The following is a 16,143-nucleotide window of genomic DNA, read 5'->3' as shown; positions in this document are numbered from 1 at the left end:
AATAATTCCGACAGTTTATCATCTCGGTATGTCGAGGTGATAAATTGACTTATTGTTAATTAAAATGTTTGAAATGTTAAAAAGACGTAACTCTGAATATCTGGACTTTGTTTTGACAAGAATGACAGATATCTGCGAGGCAATAATAAATTGATGACCATTTCAATGTTGAGAAAAAATTATTTCATTATTTCTCGCGATTATTTTTTTTTTTTAACAATTTTGTTTCGTAGAATTTCGTCTTTTTAACATAGAGCGATTTCCCATTAATGTCGCGTATGCAGGCCACGTTAAGCGCTTATAATTTGTACCTTAATAACGCCGCAGGTGTGCATGGTCACGCAGTTTAAGGGCTCCTTGCTTAAATGGTACACAGCGATGCAAACGCCCTTTAGCACGTCCTTGTTCTTACTGGTCATGTAATTAACGAGCGGTGCGACGGCATTTAGTTTGCCAAATTCGTAACTATTTCGATCCCATTCACAGCAATAGGCTATTGCTAACGTCAGATTTGCCCGTAAATTCTCATCGTCCTAAAAAGAAGCATCTTATTATATTACGTGCCTTGATTAGAAATTTTTAATAAAAACTTACGTTTAAGTGCGATTGCTTCGTGGAAAAAGATAGAGAATACATTCTTCTAAATAAGCTTCTAATAAAATTAAAAGCACAATTATATATAGCTCGCATTATATATCTATAGAAATTAGTATAAAATTATGCGTAAAGAGAAAAACTCGTCATTTCTATCGATTGCTCTTCTCTTTTTCCACGAGAAGCAATCCGAGCAAATATAAAAGCCGAGAAAAAAATATTATAACGCTAAGCTAACAGTTTCCACGAGGGCGGCCAATTTCTTCACGACCCCGTGATCCGTCAGGATGCCCAGATTCTCGGAATCGGCGGCGATCTCCGCGATCATGGCGCAAACCGCGGCGAGAACTTCTGTATCCTTGCTCTGAAGGAGGCTGACCGTGAGCTCCAAGCCGCCCACGAAGGCGCGCACCATTTCCGGCGAGTCCTTGGCGTGACGGATGCAAGGTACCAGGGCGAGACAGGCGTTACGCTTGATCACGTCGCTCGGATGCTTCAGCAGGGACCAGACCAATCGCACGCCGTCCAGCCGGTGCTCCGGATCGTTGATAATGTCCATGCATCTCTCGTCGACGGCGCACTCTTTCAGCGCCAGCGGCACGTTCTCGAGTAATGGCTGGTACGTGGCGCTCAACAACCTGATCTGCAAAGGTCCGTCAAGTGGTCCATCACATTCTCCAGATAATGAAGTGACGAGGAAACGTCACGTGATTAATCATCGAGAGCGGCGATTCGCGAATTCTCTGATGCGCAATCCAATTATCGCCTCATTTGGAAATTATTTCTCATGTAGGGTCAAGTGAGAAATAATTAAACGCAAGTGGGTCAATGCAGTAATATTCCCCGATGATGAAATTAGTGATTGTTATAAAATTACACGAGGAGAATTAATCTAATAATCGTTTGTGGATAATCGTTCGCGGAATTGCGGCTATCAATTTCGCTCTATATTTATACGGAACAGATATTTGTTCTGAAATGTGTCCAAAAGCTTTTATCAATGCTCAATACTTTAAATTTTAAATAATTCCTTTGTTTTCAATGTAATATATTTTAGTCAACGTTTGATTATTGATTAAAGTGGCACGAATAAATAGACGAGTAAAATAGTTCTTTATAAAGTATAAGTTGGCGGTGTACAAAATATACGATGTCGTTTTATTTGTCATCTCCAAATAGAGATTCGATTCTCCGCGTGTATGTAATACAGAGCTTCGCAGCTTTGTATATTGTATACAGCTTTATAACTTTGAGAATATTTGTCCCGTTGTATGTATATGTGTCTATTCACTTTTGTCATTCAAGTGTATAAGCATGTATAGACATAGAGTTATTGTCAAACAGGAGGACTAAAGTTTGGTCCAGGAAGATCGAGAGAGAGAGAGAGAGAGAGAGAGAGAGAGAGAGAGAGAGAGAGAGAGAGAGAGAGAGAGAGAGAGAGAGAGAGAGAGAGAGAGAGAGAGAGAGAGAGAGAGAGAGAGAGAGAGAGAGAGAGAGAGAGAGAGAGAGAGAGAGAGAGAGAGAGAGAGAGAGAGAGAGAGAGAGAGAGAGAGAGAGAGAGAGAGAGAAAATCGCGGACAGAAGTGTACTTTCCGGCTTTGAACGGTCTTTACTAGTTTCGGTAGACCCTCATTAGTCCTCAAGACGTCCCTGTTAGCGGGATCCTTGCAGCATTCGGCGAGAGCGCCTACGACGTTGGCCAACACACGCTCGTCCTCGTTCTCCTCGAGCAGCGGCACCAGCGAGGCCACCAGACCGTTCTGATTGAATCTCGTTACGTTCTCCGGACTGATGGCGCACTTCCAAACGCTGCCGGTCACCGCTGCCAGTAGTCGCTTGTTGACGCGCACCTCGTCGCTTTGCACGAGCTTGCAGAGAGGATCCAGGCCGCCTGCCCTACGCACCATCGTCCGGGTCTCCCGATTCGAGGCGCACTTGAAGATGGCCAAGGCACAATTCTCCTTCAGTTTCACATTCTCGTTCCTCAAGTGGCGCACCAGCTCGTCGATCATGCCCACCCGCTCGAACGCCTCTCTGAAAACGTTCTGCAATATTCATAGAAATGTATAATATCGTAAGGAGATACTTTGATTAAAATCGCGAAAATAGGTTGCAATTATCAATAGTTAATAAATGCCTTATTGCAAATATTATGTCGAGTGTTTTCAGAATATGAATTAATGATAATATCGACATGCATTTGACCTGATTTGTAAATTGAGTTTTTTCTTAATTATATATTAATTTAGCGATATAATTTAATTTTCTATAATCCCTATATATTTCATATTAATTAAATTTGTTTTTCACAAGTAGATCAATGCGTTATCTTCTAGTTAAAGCTATAGAGGAAATTCGGTAAACCAGATCAGCGCACTGCTGCACGACGCCCATCGTCGATATGATCAGCTGTGTATGTTTCGATCTTAAGAAGCGCGACATCAGACGAACGACGCCGTGCTTGCGAAGCTCCTCCTTGACCTTCGGACTGCTGCTCAAGGAATCCAGGACCTTGGCGCAACCGATGGCGACCGCCACGAGTTCCTTGTTGATCTCATTCAAGTCGTCGTACGGTCGACGGAGAACCTCGTCCGGCACATCCATCACGTCCAGCTAATCGTATTTAAAGGATCATATTAAAAAAAAGGTATAAAGACTTTGATATTTAAAAAATTGCGTGTACAATAATTTCGAAAAAATTTCGAAACGATTTTCATTCATCGTTTTATCGAAATATGAATATGTTGCTCACATTCACGTAAAGTGAATAAAAAATAATATAAATAATTGCAACCGAATAACTCACTATGAGCGGTATTCCACCGCGAATTCGAATCTGCTTCCTGGCTTTTCTGATTCGAGCTGTAATCGCCATTGTTTCGGCTGCTAAAACCTGCGAAGGATAAAAACACATGCTGAATATGTTTCATATAATAAAATTAGACGAATTAATATATAGTGAAACAACAAATGTGCGTATATAAGGATTAAGATTTAATATTTTAATATTTTTAATTGGACGAAAAATATTTGTTGGTTGATAATCAAATTCTAAGCCAGTCCCTCAAACGAGACGGTTAGTCGATATAGAATCGAAAAAGTTATTAAGATCGGGATCGGTGAACGACCTGGATATCTCTAGCGGGATGCTTCAGCATTTGGATCAACGGCGTCGTGATGTCCAAGTCGATCAAATATCGCTTCATCTCCGTGGAAGTCGCGATTTGCAACAGGACAGACAGCGAGCCATTCTGACACTTGATGTCGTTCGTTTCCAGAAGGTTTACCAAAACCTCGAGACCGCCCATTTCCTGAATAGCCTTTTGTATGATCTACTATCGCGAAAAATTATAAAAATAAAGAAAGTATATATACATATATGTAAATAGAATTATTAATTTCGTTATGAAATATAATAAATGTTTAATAAAAAGAATAATCTATTTAGATGTAATATATATTCTCTTTATTTCTTTACTTTATAGTATAACGCAATAATGAATAATTTTATTATAATATCAATGAGAAATCAAAAACAAACCTTGTCACTGAGATCGTAATCCTTCAGCAGACACAGGGACACCATGGTGGCGGTTTGGTTGCCAGCCTTCATGTATTTAATGAGCTTCTGTATATGCCAGAACTCTGAAGGCACTTCCGGATGATCTTCCTGGCGATATCTGGTCTCTTCTTCGCTCTCCGATTCCGGCTCGTCATCCGAACTCTCCTCTTCGGCTTTTTCGCTGATAATACGCACTCGAGGTCCATAAGGTTCACCGGTGAGTAAAGATATCTGTGGTTTCGTAATCTCGGGTTCAGTCGTTTCTGCGATTTCTGGCTCTGATCTACAAGAACGAAATTAGTAAACTCGCTTAATTCTGCAGTTTAAAAGTTTTATTTATTAAAAATTATTTATTTATTATTAGAGTTTATTTTATTATTATATTAGAATTATTATATTATATTAGAGATTATATATTTTATTATTAGAGTTTTCTCTCCCCCTCTTGCTCCAAATTTTTAGAATGCACAGTGACTAAATAAATATAATTCGGAATATTAAATTATTGTAAATTTTGAATAATTTGATCTAAATCTTTTTATTTTGTGAATTATATATAATATTAGAATGCTAACAAGCAGATAATTGGAATAACTGGTTTTTATTTACTAGCAAAAATTTGGCATTAATTATTTTAATAATACATCAATTAGTTTAATATTTGCAATTTTAAAATTTGCATAGGTTGATAAACTAATTGCATATAGGCATATAGGTATTTGCAAATACAGAAATAAATTATATTGCATCCGATTATTAATTATATTATACGATCTGTATATAAAGTATGTATATAAAAATGTATGTGCGGTTTAAATTTATTGCGATTCTTTTAGGAACATCTAGCGCAATAAAATCTACAAAATTATTTTCTTAGTCGTATAAATATAAGAATTTGGAAAGAGCTCTGTGTAAAGACTTCTCTTTCTTTATCGATAAGAATTTTTATCGTACCAAAGAGAAACATTTTTGCTGAAGAAGACAGCGCTAAAATTTATAAAAGTATCGAAAAAACATTGAAAAAAATGTAGCCACCTAAATCATTAAAATCTGCAAATAATAAATGATTTCGGAATTGATTTCAGGATTAAAAATTTCACGGATTGACGAGTCGATGCGCCGAATATATCCATAAAAAGAATTGAAATTGGCGGGTAAATTTTTTCATCGAATAAAACTCTCCACTGAAAGAGCTTTTATAGTATGTATCAATTTGTTATTGGGGTTTCGGCTCTGAAGCCACGTAACTGTCCATCACGAAGAGAATGGCCATTTTCGAGAAGATTTCTCGAACATCGAAGTTCCATTAATCCGCCTCTTCGGAAAAAAGGATATTTCCAGTAATATCAAATTTAAAAAAGTAAATCTTCAGAATTTGATTTTGATTGACGATATCGATTGGATATGTTGAAAAAGGTAAAAAAAAAAAAACGAAAAAAAGTATTACATATTCAATAATTAAATATAAGTCACGCATACACACATGCAACAAAATAATGTTCGCTGATTAACGAAGAGCTTGTTTTTCCACATTCTCCACCTGATTCTATCTGGTAAATGAATAGATTGGTACGATATATTTTATTATATTTGAATTTGTATCATATATAATTAATATCTCTTTCTACATGTAATAAAATAAACAATAGCGCTAATACTAAAGCGAAATTAAATCACTGTGGAATTATATAATTAATTTCTATATAAATTTTCGTTTACGTTGAATTTACTTACTTAATATCCACTTCCGGTGGCGGTACAATCTCTTTTTTCTTTTTCGGAGGCATTTCTTATACAATAAACATAAGTAATTTGCAGTATATTTTTTTCTATGTTGAATAGCGAAAAGAAATCTTTCGAAAAGTATTCTTTGAGCTCGAGAGACATTGCACGTTTGACAATCTCCACGCTGGAATAGAGTATACTATCGATCAAACAATTATTGCCAATTTCATTTCCATCGCCTTGCTCGAAATAATGCAAGCCATACAAAAGCGAATAAAATATTACTAATTTTTTTTATATCGATATTTTGTGTGCCTGAAGTAAGCCACTTTGAAACAAGTCAATTTTCATTTGATGCACGATCTCTCTTCACAAAATTTTCAGTCACTTTTAAAGACATATCGCACTAGAAACTTATTGTCAATACGTTTTATAGAAATGGGAAAATGTTTTGTAAAATGCGCAAACTTACTGAATAATTCTACACGTTGAGATATCCTCGTAAAATTATTTCCAATCATTTTGAAAAATTTATTCGACACGCGCGAGATCGTCAATAAACACCGATTCGGGAAAGAGAGCACTTTAATCGGATAAAATATGGAAACGACTCGTAAAATTTCGTATTTGTCGAAGGAATTCGTTCTTAGGGAAACGATATAGCGATATAGCGATAAAACTCTATATAGCGATCTCCGCGAAAATATGATGCGTCAACCGGATAAGCTGTGAAAGAGAGAGATCGTACGCAACATGAACAAATGTTTATCGTACACATATACGCTTCACCGTTTGCTGTTATTTTTCTTCTGCTGTCGTTGAGTGCCTGGCTCTGCATATGTCGATGGGGTTTCGGTTACAATCTGAAAGACAAAGAAGTAATTCATGAATTTCATTTCATATATATGCATCTCTCTATTTTTCACAAAAATTATTCATAACAATGATACATCAAAAAATATGTTTTTTATCAAAATGTGCATGTGTATCTTAAAATATTGATTTTGTTGCAGATCGTTCGTTACCTGGTGGTCTACTTTATTGTCATCACGCTGCTTAATGTGATATTTTTAGGACACATAAGATTCTTTTACGATTATCCGCCGGAAACGAGGATTAATTAATCAAGTATATTGAAAAAATTGATATTATAATATTATAAAATATTTTAAGACGAAGGAGGACTTATTGATCTCTCCGTTTTATAATTTTCATTTTTATGTTTATTTTTATAGCCATATCGTTTGTTACATTTTCCAGGCATTATATGACAAGGCATTATTAAACAACAGAAATTATGAAAATTGTTGAAGATAATTTGTAACTTTGCATCAACAAAAATAATTTAATATTGATAATTATTTTTGCGAAAATTGTAATATAAAAATGTCATGCAGTCTTTATCTACTTTATCATACGAGCTATCGTTTTATTTTAGTTTGCAGCGACTAGATGGCTCTACTTGCTTCGTTTTGAGCGGAAAATACGTGAAAGAAGATTATTTAGTTTTGTTGTCCAGAATCAATAGTGCAAGGTGTTAATTTATAAGTGATTTAATGATTTTTGGCGATATTTTTTAGTGAGTACAGTATCTTTGGTGGATATGCGTGAAAAAGCGTTTGTAGTTAAAGGAATTAATGAAGATAGCGTGATGAATTCTTAACTCTGATTTAACCTAACCTAAAATCGATGCAAAATAAACGCGCAATAACATTTATCAGTATTTTTAAAATTTATACTATAGTAACTCATAATGAGAGAATAATTTTGATATTCTAGCGTTATATTAATCTCAATATATTAAATTTTTATGGATAAGAATAATTTGTTACATATCTCATATATTTTACCTCAAATAATCTTACAAAAAAAAAACCTTTGTTTATATTTTAACTTTACATAACACAGTCTTAAGTACGGAAATGTAATTGTGATTATTTTTTTTTCAGAGATGGCTCTTCGACGACACGCTCAATTTCTCAGTCGTACAATTCTTGTACAGAACAATGATGTGGACAAGGCATGTCGCATATTAAATCGCATATTATCCAAAGAGGACATATTTGGCCAGTACAGACGCACCAGGTACTACGAGAAGCCGACCTATGTCAGACGCAGAATCAATTTTGAAAAGTGTAAATCGATTTACAACGAGGACATGGACAGGAAGATAGCATTTCTTCTACGAAAGAACAGAGTGGACCCTTTTCCTGGTGCATCGTAAAATTACTGATCCTAGCTTCGATTGTACAATCGCAAAGGTATCCACATGATTTATTTATGAAAGCTGGTATCAGAAAAATATAAAGAATGATCTATCGTAACAAATACTGGTTATTTCTATTGTTTTATTGACGCATTTGGTATAAAAATACCCGTCTTTTTTTCTTTAGTTAATATAGAGTTAATATAATATTTAATACCGACAGATTCTTAAATATATTTTCATATGTAAAGAGGGGGGGAGGGGAAATAATAAATAGATTAGTATATATTGCATTCTAAGGTACAAAAGTATAACTTACATTAAGGGAAAGAGAGGAATCAATAAGTAATGCGCGAAGTGATGGGTCAATAACACAGCGGTTTAAACTCTAATGCAGCGTCAAGGAGCGAAATAAAAAATCATCCTGGCGGACAGAAACGCATTTTCACGTTATCTCGTATCATAAGTAACTCAAGGAAGTCAGCCTGCGCAAAAAGCTCGCTGCCCTTTTTGTTTTTTTATTCCCATCCCTCTTTCGGTGTGAGCGACTTTCATCATCTTTCTTTCGCGAGAGAGGCGAGAAAAGACAAAACGTCCGGTTGGTCGGTCGGTTTTCCTGGCAACGACTCCGCCAACTTGGCGAAAATTGAATAGATAGTGGTGTCCCGGCCATGCCAAGTTTTCTAGCGGAGGTTGTCGGTAAAAGAGAGAGAAAAAGAGAGGAAGAGGGCGAGAGAGAGAGAAGGGGAGAACACGCTCCTGTATTCTCCATTTGGCGATAAAGCGAACGCGACGACGCCGCGTATTAGAGTAGAATAAGTAAGTTCTGTCCGCGCTCGCAACTCGATTTTCGAAATCGTTCTCGCAGCGAAAAGTGTTTGGCGAAACGTCCCGCTAGAATGTTAGCGCGAAGCGAGAAAACAAGAGTTTATACGTCATCGTTTGAGTTTCTACGTTTCTACCTCTCTCGCATTCAGTCTTCTTCGCGGAAAAGTTTTCGAGAGATTATATATCGCGTTATATATTGAATTAAGCCCCCATATATATATATATATATATATATATATATATATATATATATATATGATATATATTTCGGACAAATATAGATTTAATTTGAAATATTTTAATTATATTATTTCTCATATATATTCGAATTTATATATTTTTTGTATTGTATTTATCTTTCATTTCCTCATTCATAAAAACCTGTATGGATCTATTTAATTTTCAAAAATTGAAATGAAAATAAAAGGAGATGTTATAAAATTAAATAAAGAGCGAACGAGAGAGAAACTTTTATCAATTTGTAATATATTGTACAATTGTAGTTCGCGCGGAAGAGTGATTTAATTAACAAATCACTCTTCTATTGATAATCGTTACAGACGAAAAAAGAATGCCATTAGTGTGATCCATCCAAAATATAAATTGCGCCTACTGTCTCACGTAATATCTCGTGAAACGTGTAAATATCAGTCGTAATGGATAGATCGTCCCCGAAAGGGTTAAATGAGTATAAATTTCGAGAGATGTCGGCCAGGGGGACCACGTTCCCTTAATGCGCTCGACAAGTCGTATAATCCGCGATTTATTCGACCTCGGTCCGTCATAAATCCGACCTAACGCGGGGTTACGTTATTCCCGTAACTAGGAGTGGCAAACGGATCTCATTTCAGCCATCGGGACCGCACTGTCGTCGCGTCGCGAGAAGAGAGAACGTAGGTAGGTAAGGGTAGGCGGGACGACCTGAGCGTCGTCTCGCTTGAGAAGGCGGTTTGGCTTAACTCCCGGGAATCTGGATCCGAAACTATCCGACCAACTACTCGCAAGACAGTTTGCCCAGAACCGGATTTCTCAGTCCCGAGGGATGCCACCCTGCCTACGGCCCCCCCTCGTCCTCTTCCCTTCACCCGATCCTACCGTAGTTCTCGTCTTCCTCTCCCTCTTCCCGTTCCCTCTTCCAAACCATTTCGATTCGAAACTCCGCGTATGCCTTCTCCGCCAACCGAATGACATGATGGCTCCATTATTGCGCGAGTGCTTTTGGGTATTACGTTATGTCGCGGGATCGGATTTCGGTCGACGCTCGAAAACAGTCGAAATGAATGGAGATCGTACAAAAAAAAAAAAGAGAAATTTATTGAAAACGATCTTTCTTGACAAAGTTCAGCAAGTAACAAAATTGCCAACGTTGAGCGATATTTTTACGCGATTGAAAGTCAAACTAAATCTATCTTGAATTCACTGGAAATATATGATCTTTATTTATCTGTGTATATATAATTTTATTTGATTTATTTTAAATGAAACATCCATATACATTTGCAACAATAAATCTATAATACTGCGTTAAAAAATGATTTTCACTTATGACGTGCAAAAAAAGGTTGAGCGAACCATCGATCCATTTGAAAGATACGAGCATCATCATTGATCATCGTATTTTTCACCATCGCCATATATGTATACCTACGTCGGGTTAACATAATAAAAGTGCGGGATCGAGAGGACTGCGAAATTTTTGTTTAAACATCGCCCCGACGTTTGGCTCGCTTATCAAAACATCGGAGGTGAAATTATGTCGAGTCTCTGTCTTTAAACGGGAAACTCGCGGATCGTTTTCCCGCGAGAGACGGATGCGCGTCGGAGTTTGCCGAGTTTTAGTCGCATCGAAAATTTCGGATTTAAGAGTTTGCCCTGTCAAGTTCGCGGATGCGAAGCCCGGTGCTTATCGCAAACTTTATTCGCGAGCGGATGCACGCACCGACACCCACTTATATTCTCTCGCTTTATAGATCGATTCGAAGTACCTCTCTCTTGAATCTGATTACCATTTCAAGGAGGAAGCGATACATTATTTTTCTTCAAGATTACATACAAGTTCGCGTATGTACGATGTACGAGAAATTCAATATCATTTATATTTAGATGTACAGTATATGAGAGAAACCTAATATGATGTAGAATGTAGAGGAAATTCAATATCATCTGAATGTGTGCTCTTTTTTTTAATGATAAAACATGTAATGATATTATCAATATATACACTCTCTCTGAGGGAATTTTCTCTTAGAATTTACCCTGAAAATCATGGTAATCGTATGGGACACACAATATGATATGGAAAGAATTTTATGAGAATTTTTCTGATTAATATTTATAACAATAAAAAAAATAATATCTATATTAAATATAAAATATGTTTGATTAATTATACTATGCAGTTTAGTAAAATTAATCAAACATGTTTTATATTTTATTTTAATAGAAATTATTATTTTTATTGTGATAAATATTAATCAGAGAAATTCTCATAAAATTCTTACCATACCATATTGTCCCACGATTACCATGATTTTCAGGGTAAATTCTAAGAGAAAATTCTCTGTGTAGGGTTACATAATATAATGAACTGTTAATTTCCGTATATATATAATTATCTTGTGTTATGCAAAATTAACGCGAATGATTACGGATCTGGGCAATCTTTTGCGATTTAACGCATATAAAGGAGAGAGCTTACTCTGGGAAATAAAAAAATTCGAGTCACTTTTTCGCGGTCTTGTTACTCCATTTCCGAGAGACCCCTGCGAAGCCGCGGGATTTATCCATCGAGATCTCACCTGCGTGGGATTAACCTTTTGGCCACGAGTTCATTTCGAGAGACGCGCGCTTATCAAAAGAAACTTCGATATTTTTGTCCGTCTTTGGGCCTCTATGAGAAAAAGTTTGACAGAGGCGGAATTAGCGGGATTTTTTTATAGCCGTGGTCATAAAGCACCAGTTTAAATCATGTACACGCGCGCGTTGTTCTTTTTCTGATTTTGCCTTTTATTCCTCTTCCCCCAGCTTCCTCTTCATCCCTCGCAGCGCTTCGTTTCTCTCTGATTTTCCACGTTCAACGGAACCTACTTAACTCAGTCGCTGCTCGTCATCGTAGACCGCCAAAGATAAATTTGCCGTATGACATAATATTGACTTTAGCGTCCTGAGCAGCTTTAAGATGCTAAATTGATAAACAGTAACCTCTCTGCAAATATGAGATCCAAAATACATTTCTCGATTATATTCCAAACGCGAAATATATTATATTCGATACTTGACTCGTATTTGAGTCTCGAGTCTCTTTTCTTACTCTCTTTCTGTCTCTCTTCGATCTTTTGCGATCGTCGTCTTGAGGAAAGAATTTGCGAAACCTTGCTCTGCGAAAACTAATGTCGAAAATGATATGCGTTAAACTGGAAACTTGTAGTATCCAATTAATGTTAAACGCGAAATATGTATGTATATATGCATTAACCGGAGGGAGATGATGGACCCTCGTCCGAAATTCGCTCTTCCCTCGTTCAATTTTGTATCCGGCCGCGATATCAGGTACCACATCAACGACACAAACGAAACAACCCCTAAATCGAACAGGGAACTGACGCTATGATCAGGCTCGACCGAAATAACTGACGTAACTTCCCCGCCGTGCAAAACACAGAGCGGCATAGAGAGTTTCATTGTATTCCCATCGCGATTAAATGCGATAGTCCGAAAATGCCGTGTCGTGTAACCGAAAGATCCGACAGTCGAACCTAATCGTGCGCTAACGAAATTAAGGAGACCCTCGTCAACCTGTGTCCGATTTATAGCGATCGATTCGTTCAATATTTCTCCTGTAAGTCCTTCGACGACGTCGCTCATTGTAGAGCGATTACTTTAGGGGGAAAAGGGGGGGAAATCCACTCATGAATAGCCGAGTGTACAAAAGCGCGCGAGCGACACAGAGACGTGTCCCCTCGTTGCATATTGCAAGGGAAGCCTCAAAATTACTTTCGGACTCGGTCGCTAGTTAATGCGCGGTTCTCTTTTTTCCCTCTCGCTCTTTCGTCGGGGGCTTTAAATATTCCAATTGGCGAAGTTCAGCCGCCGGTCACCGTCGTCGGTCGCTCGATCGTCGCCGACAATGAGTGCACCGAGAAAGGCTAAATGAGCCGCGATTCGTAATTCGGTCGCCGAAAGTTTTACCACGCGTTCGTCCGAAATCGCACCGTCACATCGAACCTGCCTCGAAAAGCTCGCCCTTTCTCAGCCAAAGGCTAAAACTAGCCGCTTTATCCCGTCTATCGAAAGGTAGACGAGCCAAACCGAATGCGATCTAAGAGACAAAACCTTTTTTTTTTTTTTTTCATTCTATTTCATTCTTGCGCGAGGATATTGTTTTGTCGACTGACTTTAGGCTGAAATTTTCCGATGTTAATCTCGCCTGAAAAACGTGTGACTTAAAATAAGTATGTAATAGGAGAAGATTTTATATTTATTATGACGACTTGAAATGATTATTTCTGCGGAGAAAAAAGAGAGAAAAATGTGAAGAAAAAGTAAAAAGCACACGAGCTCCTTTTTTGATTGACGTCTATCACGTCTGTTATCGAGCGTTCTCGAAACTCGAGGAGACTAACAATAAGACAACGAACGATTCACATTCAGTTATAAGGAAACTGCGGTAGGAATATCGGTCTTGTTGTGCATGAAAAAAAAGCTATGTCAGTTATTTCAGAGTCCGTGGACCGAGAAATCGATGTTAAAGACATTACGTCGACGTCGTTGTCGTATATTGGTCGGAGTCGCTTGAAAATCGACGAAAAGCAACGAAAAGGAAGCGCGTGCGATCGAGACGAGAGAAAAGAGGAACGTTTCGCGCGAGTTGAGAAGCGATCGATGAATATGGAACGGGGGGATAAAAAAAGGAAGTGCATGCGAGAGAGAGAAAGAGAATAAAGGTTCGCGGAAAAATATTCGCGGACGACTCTATCGCTATCGTATATATATATATATATATATTATATATGTATGTACATATATATGTATGTGTTTATACAAGTATGTGTATGGGGTCAAGACATACGCGCGCGAGTTTCTGAGATATTGACGTAATTCAAAAAAATTGCATGCTAATACTTGCAGATGATATACCACAAAGATATCAGGCCACTGATGAAAGTTAAACAGCCGGTGCGCGGAAGTGAATGGTAAAGTGGTATTACAATAACTTTGATATTCCGGTCAAGTTTGCGTGCAACGGCGAACAATATGCGATTATACGATGATTTTCGACTTTCCTTCTTCAACAATATGTTCGTTAATTCACTAATATTGGTCCGTAAACAGGATGACACGTTTTATTGAATCGTATACGTTGCATTGGCTCGTATTATCAAGTTTTCAAGCTATTGAGATAATCGACGTACAAGACGTATAAAATAAGAGGAAGATCATATGTGCGTATGTGTGTAAACATGCATATATACTTATATATGTATATAATATGAAATATATTAATTATTAAAAAATATTTAATTTTTTTATATCTTAATTTAATCATCAATTTGTGTTTCTCTTCTTTATTCAAATTTTATTCGCTCGGAATCAATATTTGTTTAACATTATAGTTGTATAAATGTTTTATGGAGAAATTTTTCTGCAAAATTGTGTGTGTAACTTTCTGTTTTTCTTACTATTATTCTCTTATACGTTTCCTTTTTTCAAATTAAACATTTCAATCGTGATTAAAAATATTGAAGATGACCATTATAATATTCAAAATTGTCTTATAATCAAATTTCGAATTTTAAAAAGATGTGTCATATCATGCATGGATATACTTTTGATAAAATGTTCGATAATCGCATATTATTTGTTATTTATTGTACAATATTGTAACGTCTAGTTCGACTACATTTGATATTATTAATTCGACCGTCCCTCGATACAATAAGAATGCGTTTTTCGCACGCAAAGACTCTCATTCCGCGACCTCCTGACCTTTTTTTCTTTTGATCCTTGCCCCATTTTTGCCAGGACGACCCTCCCCAGCGACGTTACTATGCCATCATCGACGTACGTCACTCGGCGTCCGCCGTCCCGGCGTCATCCTTTTATTTACTTATTTCCTCCCCTCTGCTTTCCATCCCTCTCTCACTCCCTCTTTCTTTGATCCTTGAGAACTACGTTCGACTACGTGAAATGTGGACCGCTCCATTTGCATGGATTTCAATCTCAAAGATCGCGGATCCGCGAGTATCCTTTCCGGGTAGACGTCGTTATCCCTTTCTAGTCTGAATTAATGATCTGGACCATACAGTATCCGACGAAAATATTCTTGAATAAATTTTAAATTTCTTACTCCGTTGTGTTACTTTCAATTACTCGCGCGATGATACGTTTTACACGTGTAAACTTACATTTGCATATTAATTTTTTTCTCTTCACCCCTTCTTTTCAGCATCAATTGGCGGACACCATACAATATTCAGTAGGTATCTCTTTGTCAAATAATTTTGTAATATACTTTGATACACGAATTGTAATAATTTTGACTATACAATTATAATTCTTAATGACACTTTGCGACTTTGCCGACTTTGCGACAGTCATTTCCTTTTCCGCGGATGTCTAAGAATGATGTAAATTATGTAGACGTTTTACGATGCAATTTGCACAATTATAAAAGCGAGATAATATATGTCGAACAAACCTGCCTTCGGCGAAATAGGAGCGAGAACGGAGCAGCTTTTTACTGCTACGTTCATACACGAGGAGTTTCTACGAATGGCGCCGACGAAGTTTGGAAAACTCGCCATACATACTGGCAACGCTAAGAAACTTTTAATGAAAATCGAGCAAGACTCTTTTCTATCCCGCGATCTTCCGTTCTCGGGAATGGATTCGAGAATGGTTTTTCGAAATTCTATCTATCTCGGATGCTGCACGCGACACGGCCGTGTACAAAATACCGCGTGATGCAGGATACTTGTCCCTCTCTCTTTTTTTATTTTCCATTTATTTATTTTCCCGTACAGAGACTTAGACTCTTGCATAGTTATCGATATTTTAAAAATGAACGAAAGCTTAATTAAATATGAATAGAATCTCATTCTGTCTTGTTCTTTTCATATTTGTTCTCTAAAAGTTTAGCCAACATCTCGACCTCATTCAAATTCAATAGAATGCTCCAAAAATTCATGCCTTTCTATTGCCAACTTCTAAATTTTTCCATATACATATA

General features: G+C 37.1%; 2 protein-coding genes across 6 annotated transcripts in view; one reads left to right on the top strand and one right to left on the bottom strand.

Annotated features, from left to right (window-relative positions):
- Positions 1-16,143, bottom strand: part of Gudu (Armadillo repeat-containing protein gudu) — a 50,979-nt gene that overhangs the window by 767 nt on the left and 34,069 nt on the right. For 2 of the 4 annotated variants that reach the window (XM_083035074.1, XM_083035076.1), the window contains exons 3-10: positions 6,671-6,744; positions 4,136-4,439; positions 3,723-3,926; positions 3,401-3,487; positions 2,959-3,207; positions 2,208-2,639; positions 833-1,237; positions 312-533 (exon numbers count right to left, since the gene is read on the bottom strand). In XM_083035074.1, coding sequence (XP_082891200.1) covers positions 312-533; positions 833-1,237; positions 2,208-2,639; positions 2,959-3,207; positions 3,401-3,487; positions 3,723-3,926; positions 4,136-4,439; positions 6,671-6,744 — 1,977 coding nt within the window. Of the gene's footprint in view, positions 1-311; positions 534-832; positions 1,238-2,207; positions 2,640-2,958; positions 3,208-3,400; positions 3,488-3,722; positions 3,927-4,135; positions 4,440-5,890; positions 6,611-6,655; positions 6,745-16,143 lie in introns of those variants that run through there. The other 2 variants (XM_083035077.1, XM_083035075.1) reach the window with 2 other exon arrangements.
- Positions 7,334-8,209, top strand: Mrps21 (mitochondrial ribosomal protein S21). Of its 2 annotated transcripts, none has more exons than XM_083035081.1 (2): positions 7,334-7,460; positions 7,831-8,209. In XM_083035081.1, the coding sequence occupies exon 2, from the start codon at positions 7,833-7,835 to the stop codon at positions 8,103-8,105; it is 273 nt and encodes a 90-aa protein (XP_082891207.1). In that variant the 5' UTR covers positions 7,334-7,460; positions 7,831-7,832; the 3' UTR covers positions 8,106-8,209. The 2 variants fall into 2 exon arrangements, with proteins under 2 accessions (XP_082891207.1, XP_082891208.1); XM_083035082.1 differs by having other exon boundaries at positions 7,347-7,415.

This window comes from Prenolepis imparis, unplaced genomic scaffold (genome assembly GCF_030444845.1).
Source record: "Prenolepis imparis isolate NDT839.2.m4 unplaced genomic scaffold, iyPreImpa1.0 SCAF_3, whole genome shotgun sequence".
Lineage (NCBI taxonomy): Eukaryota > Metazoa > Arthropoda > Insecta > Hymenoptera > Formicidae > Prenolepis > Prenolepis imparis.
This window is presented reverse-complemented; position numbering and strand designations above follow the sequence as displayed.

Coding starts and splice junctions, on each gene's coding strand:
- Mrps21 (XM_083035081.1), top strand. CDS start 7,833: ATGGCTCTTCGACGACACGCTCAATTTCTCAGTCGTACAATTCTTGTA.